At 46.2% G+C, this 10,359-nt stretch overlaps 1 protein-coding gene across 2 annotated transcripts in view; it reads left to right on the top strand.

Moving 5' to 3' along the window:
* The window catches only part of Sfxn1 (sideroflexin 1), a 35,621-nt gene extending 27,383 nt beyond the window's left edge, over window positions 1-8,238 (top strand). For both annotated transcript variants that reach the window (XM_055595749.1, XM_055595748.1), the window contains exons 9-11: window positions 4,780-4,829; window positions 5,558-5,605; window positions 6,287-8,238. In XM_055595749.1, the coding sequence (XP_055451724.1) occupies window positions 4,780-4,829; window positions 5,558-5,605; window positions 6,287-6,383 (195 nt within the window). In that variant the 3' untranslated portion in view covers window positions 6,384-8,238. The remainder of the gene's footprint in view (window positions 1-4,779; window positions 4,830-5,557; window positions 5,606-6,286) is intronic.
* The last annotated feature ends 2,121 nt before the right edge of the window (window positions 8,239-10,359 follow it).

Raw genomic sequence — 10,359 nt, 5'->3', positions numbered from 1 at the left:
GTGTGTGTGTGTGTGTGTGTGTGTGTGTGTGTGTGTGTGTGTGTGTGATGGCTATATGTCTAGCCTTAGATAGTGTCATCTCTATCAGTTTTTCTGGCATAGCTGTAACAGGTTGTTTGTTTGCAAGAAATGATAGTAAAGGTTAGTCCTTTGACACGCAGCTCATGGTCATCACGATTTTGTAGGTCGCTGTGGAAAGTTTTCAGGCCACGTTCAGTAGCAGCATCATTCCACGTAAGCTTTCCTGGTATCACCCACACCCAGTTAGCAAACCCCTGGTGCTTCAGTTCTGTAGGGTCACCCACAGCCCACACATATTAAATGACAGATTCCACACACAAACGTAATTCCTAGTGCAGCTTGACAGACAGTGGTGTAGAAGCTGAGAATCTTGTCACTTTTCAGAAGTACATCATTCAGGGAAGTTGGCTCCAGCCATGAACACAGAACATGCTGGCTGTTGACAATACATCTTTATCATGGCTCAGAATTACATCAGTTCATAAGAAAGTGTATGTCTCTTTGGTGGAAGACAAATGGCCATGGGGGAACCTGAGACATGGCATTACAATTCACTCCTGCCTTTGAATTTCTGGGGTTGTTTGGAGTTGCTTCTCTTTCCGTCTTTATGTCAGTTCCTGGGACTGAGCTTGGGTTGCCAGGTCTACACAGCAACCATCTTTATCCACGGAGCCATCACTGCCTCGCACCCATCTTAACTTAGAGTTTGCAGCAGGACTTGCAGCCACACCCTTCTATGACCTGAAAGTATACCACCTCAGTTTTTGTCCCCTCAGAACCTCCATTACAACCCTCAAAGAGGCCACTTTGGAATCCTGGTGACAAGATGGAAAGATATGGTCAAAACAGTTTGGGATCATTTCACAAGCCTCCCTAGCTACAGGGAGTCTGGTGGTAGCTGATTTCCTTCCAATTCTAAAAGAGCATGTTGCTTTGAAACAGTCAAGGCTAAGTGTTCTTGAAAGAACCATGTATACTCCACACTCCCAAGGTCAAGAGTGACCCACACATACCTACCACTCCCAAGTTCAAGGGTGAAGTTCTACTTACGTACTGTCTTTGCATTTGGGGCTTGTTAATGGTGTGAGCGTTATTCAAACATGTTGGGGCAGTGTTTGGAGCTTACAGTCATTTTTTTGAAATGCAGATTTTTCTGTGATGACCAGACTCCCCTACCAGGATGTTCCCCTACCAGCATGAAACCAAACTGAACATTCTTGGCTTTTTAAACAGTTCTTGGGGAACATTCAGCATGACTCATCCTCCCCCACATCTTATCTTTTTTCAAGTGAAGGGCTGGAAAAACACGCCAGCTATGGGCAGGTGACTCATGAAAATCCCTCCAGCGAACCAAAAGTTCACTGCTTAAATTACAGGGCAGCCTTGAACAGTTGTCCTAAAGGACAGGCCTCAATCTCTTCAAGCTGCCTGGCACTTCCATTGGGAATCACGCTGATGGGGTTAGACCCTGAAGTCATTCTATCCCTTAGAACTTTTAATTCTGAATCTTTTTTTTCTCTAATAACAGGGTGCAGTATGTGCTTGGTAGCTGTTTGGGGGTGTTTGCTAATGGACATGAGTGTGACATTCTTTACTTATTCATAGACAGTATTTAATCTTGAGCCCTTCGCTGGATGCCTGTGGTAAGCAGCGTTCAGTACTGGAGTCACAGAAGCATGGCATGAGCCTTGCTCTCAGTGGAAGAATGAGACGAAGGGCCAGTGGTGGCAGCACAGGGTGATTTTAGTTTGGGGCAACAGATTGCAGAGGAGCAGTGGCTGGCGTAGATCACAGAGGGCCGCCGGCAGCCAGGGTTTGGCAAAAGCCTGTGAGAACAGAGCGTGGCTTGGTGGGGATTTGTGGGTGGCTGGGCTATACAGAGGGAATTGATTCTACCTGTATGCAAATTAACCATCCACGGTTCATGGAGTCCAAATTCAAAACTCAACTATAAAAAGAAAATATCATTGATCACAGAGTTTGGGCAAAGACTTCTTGAATACAAGACCAATGAAAAATTAGACTACTCCAAAGCAGTTTTAAATTTTGTCTTTCAAAAACCAGAGAGAATGAAAAAAAAAAAAAAACCCACTAGAGAAAGGAAGTAGCAAAGCGAGCCATCTTGGTAAGAAAGTCAATCAAGAATTTGTAAAGAACTTAAAATATTCATTCAAGAAAATGGCTCATCCTTACAGTGCAAACATGGGCAAAGTGTTAAGCAGAAGCCTCACTGAACACTTGCAGAGAACACATAAAAAAGGCTTGAGCAATTTTAGCCATTGGAGAAATTCAAAGTAAAACCACACGCTACTGTGAAACACCTGTTACAATGGCTACCGTTAAAGGTTACAGTGGCCAGGGTGATGAGTCTGTGCAGGAACTGGAACTCTCAACCTGCTGGTGGCAGTGTAAAATAGTGTAGCCGTTTTGGAAAATACTTGAGCCATTTGTACAAACATATGCTACAATTCAATTCAGCCATTTCACTTCTAAGTGTTTTTCTAAAAGAAATGAAAGCAAATATCCATAAAGAAGAAAGTTTGCCACAGCTTTGTTTGTGTTAGCCTCAAACTGGAAACAGCTCCAAAGTCAACAAGAAAGTGTGTTGCCCTATTCATGAACACTTACCTTGTCGGTAATGAATTATTGATGCATGCAGCAGCATGAGTAATTCCCAATGTAACCACACAAAAACAGACACTGTATAAAACTCCAGATACAGTCCTGGTGCTACACGGCTCTGATGCTGCTGTTTGGGGTAGAGATAGGAAGGTCAGGAGTTCAAGGTCATTCTTGGCTCTCTAGGGAGTTTGCCTAAGCCAGCCTTGTCTACATGAGACTATATAAAAAGAGTAAACTCAAGCCTTAGGAAGCATAAACTAATACATAGTGAGATCAGAGCTACAACTTTTCCAGAGGACAAGCCAGGAAAGGAAAGGAATCCCAAAAGGCACAGGAAACGTGGGAAGCATTTATGGTGACAGATGGACTCGTTTTCATGTGTGCATCTTAACTGCATGTAGGTCACAAATCACGCTGTACACATTGGAGATGTATAGTTGGCGTGTGCCAGTAAATTTAACATAAGAGGAGCCATCGGGAAAAGGAATTGAGATTCGTGCAACATCTAGATACAGAGCCACGAACTATGTATCCCAACCCCTATCAGCTTGAAGATACATATCTTCTAAATAAGATATAAAGTATGTTACATGTAATAAATAAGAACATTCAATTCATCTAAATTTTTTTGTGTGTGATCTACAGTCTGTTAAGCAAGGCATGTCCCTACCCTGAGGGGTCTGTATATGTAGTAAAAGATTGGACATCCTCAGTGTACCCATTCCTGGCCTGGAACTGTCTTTGAGGAACAGGCAGGATGGAATAGTGGAGACAGTCAGGAACCAGGCTAGTAGGTCATGGGCTTGGTTTGCAAGCAAGTCGGAATACTGCAGGGTCCTTGTCCTTATGAAGAGCCCTCCAGCAAAGCCAGCCTGGCGTCTGTGTGTCCGTCCTGAGGTGACACACATGCACACTCTTTCTAGATAAGTCTGGCGCTGTTTACTTAAGCAGACAAGAGGCCACGGAGACGGAGACGAGGTCTGGTCTTATGGGTTCCAGTTACCCACCCTTCTAAGCTCACTCAGCAGTGAGCCTGCTGTCCCGTCCCCATGGCCGGTGCTGTCCTGGGTGTCTCACGTCCAGAAGGGTCTTGAGTGAGAATTTAACATCTCCTGTGAAAACCCCTCATGAAACAGCCAGTAGAGTGGGGGAGGGGGGAGAGCCACATGTTTTAAAATCAGGTAGCCCAGTGACCTGAATTTAGAATGGGTGCTAACGAGTACCTAGACAGCCTGGCCCAAGGATGCGTTTCTCAGAATATGTCCTGTCTGTAAGTGGCACGTGACAGTGGTTTCCTTCAATTCCTCTTTCTGCCCTCCATGTTGGCCGCCTGATGATGCCTTTCTCCAGAGGAGTCTCCTTGGGCACCAGGGTATGCCTTCTATGCACGTTATCTTGCAAGGACTGTGTGACTCAGAACCAAGGCATCTGATTACACCGCAACCAACTCACGCCTCCCTTGCAGAGATGTCCGTGGTCTTACTTAGATAACCCTGTATCTCATCGCATTTTATGTTGAACATTTTCCTTTTATGAAAACTAAATATCTAACAACGTTCATGTTCTCAAATACCAACCCATTCTCTCATTGCCTGGCAAAGAGTGTTAACTCCAGAAATAGTTTTAACCTACTGACAGCAACTAAATCCATGAAGGAGAATGCGTAAGCGGATCGGGGAGACCGGGTCTGCCCGGCTCCTCCCCCCACAGTCCATCCCTCCGCTGGGCTCCTGCCTGGTCGGCACTGTCACCCTCGGGGCCTGTCACTTTGCATCCTAACAAAACCAGGCCTCTGCCTGCTGTTTGCACACAGTTTTGTCAGTGCTGGGCGGCAGAGGTTTAGCGCGAGTTCACGGCTCTTCAAGCTTGAGTGTTGGCTTCCTCTCATCTCCAGCAGCGGATAAACCATAAGTGCTAGCTGGCTGGTCCTCTACCTCAGGACGCAGGGGGAATGACGCAGTGGCTGCTGCTTGGTCTTTGTATGTCGGGACTAACCGTGTGGTAGCAGTGTTGCCCCAATCTTGCTAATCCTGTCACCTTGGCTCTTCAGCCATGCGGATGCTGCTTAGTCAGCAGAGGAAAGTGTCCTGACGAACCACATGAAAACCACTCACTCTCCTGTGTTTCTCAATGCAGAGGTTCCCGTGGATGAGTGCACCGATTCAAGTCACCTTGGTTGGCTTTTGGTAAGTGGAAATTAACCTTTAAAAATATATATTGCTATTATTGTGTGTTTATCACATGTAATCACAGTAGTCAACACAGAAATTGCACTTACTATAGTTAATTTTTATCCTATGGAAGGTTGGGTAGTACAGGAGAGGAGTTTTGAAGATGACACCATTTCAGGATGCCTAGAAGTTGTGGCTCCAGTAATTAGAAAGATGAAAACTGGGGGAAACAGATGGATGGGAAGAGAGGAGGAAGGAAAATGCCACTGTGGATTAGAAAAACTAGGTGAGCCAAGAGGAAGGACTCCAATAATGGAACGAAAATGCCCAGATGAAGAATACAAGCAAGTCCCATGAGATTCTGGATGAAAGGTAGACCAGGTGAGGATAGCGTTGTATGGGGCTGGGAGATGCGTGGTGACGTTATTTAGACAGCGTAGGCAGGAATATCTGCCTGGCCCAAGGCAAATAAAGCAATTATAAAATCTAAAAAAAAAAAAAAGAAAGAAAGAAAGGAACTAATGTATTAGCTCTGTGGGTGTTCTCATGGAAACGCCAACTACCCCTTTGGTTTTATTGCTTTTGTTTGTCATTTTGGTGATTAAGCAGTACATATTTGTGAGGCAATATTGCGCTTGAGAGAAAGAGAAAGAGGTTGTTATTATAATACATATATAGAGAAAAGGAAGCTGAGAAGTGGCCACTGCAGCCTGCTGACCTGTCCTTCTGTTTTGTCTTTTAAGTTTGGTGTTCGCCACGCCCCTGTGCTGTGCTCTGTTTCCCCAGAAGAGGTAGGTGGTGTTTTGGTTTTTTATTTTTTTCTTTTTCTTAGAATTCCTGTCAAATTTGACCCTGGAGACATAAGCACAGTTGTTCGATTTCAGTGGTAAGAAATTGGGACCCTAAAGGCCAGAGAAGCCCACAAGTCTAAAAGAGACTGGGAGGGCTAGCTCCGATGTGTGGGACCTCAAGACACTCCTGCCCAGTTCTTCTCTGCCCCCTGCTGCTACATTTCAGAGTGTGTTAGCCTCCCTAAGAGGCAAGCTACCTCCTGCCTGGCTTCTACAGCCCTCAGCATGACTCACTTCACTGGAGCCACAGGCGAGCACATCGGTAGTGTTCTTCCACTAGTGTGTACTCCCTGGCCAAAGCTCTGTTCTCAGCTGGCACAGCTGTTTGCGGTCCCAGCGCTGCGGTTCACAGGGGGCTGTGAATGCCACTGCTGTGTGTTCTGACCAGCCATGAGACGTTTTCAGTAGAAGTGCCAGGTGAATCAGCTCCTTACAGCTCTTCGTTGGGGATGACTGATTTTCTGAAGAGAACAGAATGCTCACTTTGTACCCGTGTGCAGCCTTTCTGGTGTGACTCATGCGCCAGCCCTGGCTCTCTGAACCTGTGTCTCCTCCCTGCTCTTCCTAGTCAGGGTCCCATTTTTGCCCATGAGATAACCTTGTTTCTCCCACCTGTCCCAGCTCCATGTCTGTGACAAGCTTGGAGGATGAGTTGCAAGCCAGCATCCGAAGGAGTCACCCTGAGTTACTGCGCGTGTACTTCAACAAGGGCCTGTGAGGCCAAGGTCTAGTCCTGGAGGGTCCTGCTGCCGTCTGTGAATCTCCTGAAGCCACAGCAGGGAGCAAGTGTGTGTGACAGGCACTCCCAGCCGAAAGCCTCTGCAAGATCTGCATTAGAGTCCAGCTGCCGCTCAGGAGCCTGGCATTTGAATCATGTTGTAATTTACAAAACAATGCCCTTCTGGTAGATTTTAAGGACACTGATTTTTCAAAGCCACCACCTGGAGCTCTCGACAGCGCTGGCAGGCCTAGCGTAGTGCTCCAGCCACACACTCAGTAAACGCCGCTCACCGATCATTGGAAAGGTCACCTGTTCAGCTACCAGTCCTTTCTACCTCTGTGCCACAGAGGCCTCAGCAAGGAAACTGGGAAAGCACAAAAGGCCTAAGACTAAATACCCAAGTTTAAATACTAAGGGAATTTTGTCTCCAGTTGCCAATGGATCAGCCCAAAGTAGGTGGTGATAAGAATTGAGGTTCAGAGTGGAAACACTCCTTACACCTTCCCAGCAGGATGGGAAGCCTTCCCGTGGCACTGGCTTCTGTCGGTTAACTTTTCAATCTGTTTAGTGCTTCTAAAATATTACTCTTACCTCACAGGTATTCTATAGTCATGAATTTCCATCAAATAATCAACTGAAATGCACAAGTGCCAGGGTTTGGGAGTGTACTCAGCACCTGTGGAGAGTGCCCGACTGGGAGAGTCGAGTGTTTTCAGAAGTGAAACCACAGTTCTTAGGTTCTATATGCCATTTCCATCCCCCCCACCATTCTTGTAGAATTCTTTGGCTTTCAGGAAGATACAAAAATACATTAGCAAGTCAGCAACAGTGAATGTTGTGCTGTGTCTCACCCTGTCTAAAGCTTCTTGATGTGTCCACGTCTCTACCGTGATTTCACATGTCAGATGTTCCGTGTGGCCGAGGTCCCACTGGAAGTCTGTGGATGTTCCATGTCAAACAAGCCACTTGCTACACCAAGTGTAAATCATTGTAATTCAGAGATTTGTAAGTTAAAAGAAAAAATGGAGACTGTCTAGTTTCTGTAGATCCTTTTTCCCTGATAATGTGTCTGAATTGAATTTCCTCATAAAGGAAAAAGTGCTGTGCCTTGTGCCTGTGTTTCTCTTTTCTCTGAAAGGGTGAATGGCTCTGAGGCTCTCAGCCCTTCCCCGTGCTGCTGGAATCTTCAAGTTGAAAGCCAAACCACTTGGAATGCAGTTTGTGATGTTCTGGCCTTGGACAAGTCTTGCTGCCTTCAGCGCTTTTGTTCAAATGGAGGCAGAGCACTGCAGGTGCTTAAAAGACACGTGTGAGAAGCCCGGAGACCTTGAGGTCCGCCTGCCAGCCGATCCCAGAGTTCTTGCCCTGTGCATGTGCAGCTCTGGGAACGTGAAAACTCGGTAGCTAGTTGGGAGACTGACCAGCTCACCCAAGTGTCAGCCCATGTGGAGCGTGAACCTCGCAGGAGACACGCCGCCGAGCTCCTTTAGATTTGGGTTGTTTTTGTTTTTGTTTTTGTTTTTTTCTAAGTTTCGGCCTCTTAGTGCTTTTGTATAGGAATACTCACTATGTGGTTTAACCATGCTTTAAAAAGAAAAAAAAAGAACAAATGAGTGAAAATTGGCAATCTTTGCTGATCTTTTAATGATACCTATTTTTTCCCAGAAAAAAAAAAAATCCATATGATGTGCAATACGGTGACTAGTTAATACTATTCTAACTTGAGGTAGAGCTGTGTGTGTGACTGGCTAGCAGCTATCAGTATTAGTGAGGTTTCGTGCCAATCTCAGAGCCAATGTGTCATTTCAGTGTAACTGGATGAGATGTTAAATAAATGCAGAATGAAAACAAACTCGCGTGGTCTGTAAAGCATGCGTCTGGGCGCTGTAACCGGCTGTGCCCTCAGCCGAGCATCTTCGGTAATCACATGCCGTCTGGGCGCTGTAACCGGTCTATAAAGCATGCCAAGCATGCCATCTGGGCGCTGTAACCGGCTGTGCCCTCAGCCAAGCATCTTCAGTCATTCCAGTGCAGCATCTTGTGGTATCCCCTGACCCTTAACAAATAGGGTAGCTCTGCTTTGGCTTGCTGGTCGTCCACCCTTGATCCTCACAGGAGCGGTACTCTGTCTCCACAGCTAACACACTCAGAGACCTCCCAAAGGAGACCTGAAACTGAGCCCTCTGAAAAGCAGGCTTTTGTCCAGTAAATGCATACCACAAGTAAACTATCGTTGGTAAGTTAGACACAAATTTAACAGTGGTAACTGGCAATAAGGGCAGTAAACTGTAGCAATGCTGTAATAAGTTGTTAAAACTCATGGATTGTTTATTTCTGAACTGTTCCCCATAATCTTTATGGACCATGGTGGATAATCAGGAAAGACAGGAGTACAAAGAGACGGCTGTACACAGAGGCACATGCCTCCAGCCCCATACAGTGTAATTCAGGGGTGTTGATTGTGAACCCAGAGGGGACGTGGTTTCTGCTTCAGATCTCTGTGTAGCACCTGCACCTGAGGTCAGTTCATTCACTTGTCAGAATCTAGCACAGAACTGGCGTTTTAAGCAGAGAAACATCCTGATCTGAGAGTGGGAAGTGATCCATTAACGGACCATTCAAGGGGGCACTTTTAAATTTGTTGCTGTGATTTGAGTAAGAATGGCCCCATAGGCACATGTTTTGAGTGGCCAGTCGTCAGGGAGTGCCACTGCTTGAGAAGGAGTCGGAGGCGTGGCCTCGTTAGAGGATGTCTGTCACTGGGCATGGGGTCTGAGGTTTTAAAAGCCTAAGTCAGGCCCGGCTCTCTAAAGAGAGCTCTTCCCGCTGGTTGGGATCCAGATGAACAACTTAGCAGTTTCTCCAGTACTGTCTGCCTGTGTGCCACCATGCTCCCTGCCATGACGGTAATGGACTAAGCCTCTAAGCCTCTGAACCTGTGAGCCAGCCCAATTAATTGTTGCATGGCCATGGTGTCTCTTCCCAGCAATAAACACTAAGGCGTTTATTTATTGGGTGGACATACGTACACATACGCCTGCTGTTATGGTGTCCGTGTAGACAGTTGTCACCTTCTACCATGACAGTCCTGGGGGGAGGGGTGTGTATGTGTGTGTGTGTGTGCGCGCGCGTGCGCGCACGCCCCTGTGTCCTGATTATTTGGAGAAAGTAATTGGTGCTGTCTCTAAGTAAGAGTAAATATCAAAGCTAACCCCTGTGCAGAGGCTACCATGGTTCCTGGCACAAAGCAAGCACTGCGAAAATGATTTCCTACTGAATATTTGCTGGCGGAGCACAGGCTATGCATTCTAGATGCCTGTTCATCTTTGCTGAGTAAGAATTCAGAACCCTGGAAACTTCATCTGAGATCACTAAAAGTATGAGGTTAAAACGGTCAGGCAGAGGTGCCTGAGTCCATCCCCTTCTGCCTAGTGATCAAGGTTTGGCACAAATGAGAGTGAGAGAAGGGTGCTCTGCCCCCAGAAGGGAAACTGAGGCTTGCTGAGACGCAGTGCTTTTCAAGGCTGTCTTGAAACTTGAAACAATACCAGGAGCCCAGATCTGTTGCCCAGTCTACAGCTCTTCCTAAAGCACAGACAACCAGAATTAGTCTTTCTGTGCATTCAGAATTTTACTAAACGCTGAAGAAAATAGTTACATCAGATGGTAATGATGGAAGTGGTCAACCATTTAAACCTACATAAGATGTAGTCCCTGGACCAACACCATTCGACCTTGTTAGAATCGTTCATTCTTGAGTCTGACCTAAGTCTACTAAGCTAGAATTACAGTCTGAAAGTCCTGGCAATAGCCACGTTACCAGTCTCCCAGAGGTCAGTAGGCTGCTTTCGGTCAACCTGAGGTGGCATTTGATCCTCTGTGTATTTACCCTTTGCCAGCTTCCATAAAGCATCAGGAGCCAACATTGTCATGCCTGGGACATAATTAACAAACATATGAAGACAATGACTAT

Source organism: Psammomys obesus, unplaced genomic scaffold (assembly GCF_907164565.1).
Source record: "Psammomys obesus unplaced genomic scaffold, mPsaObe1.curated_primary_1811, whole genome shotgun sequence".
Taxonomy (NCBI): Eukaryota; Metazoa; Chordata; class Mammalia; order Rodentia; family Muridae; genus Psammomys; species Psammomys obesus.
This window is presented reverse-complemented; position numbering and strand designations above follow the sequence as displayed.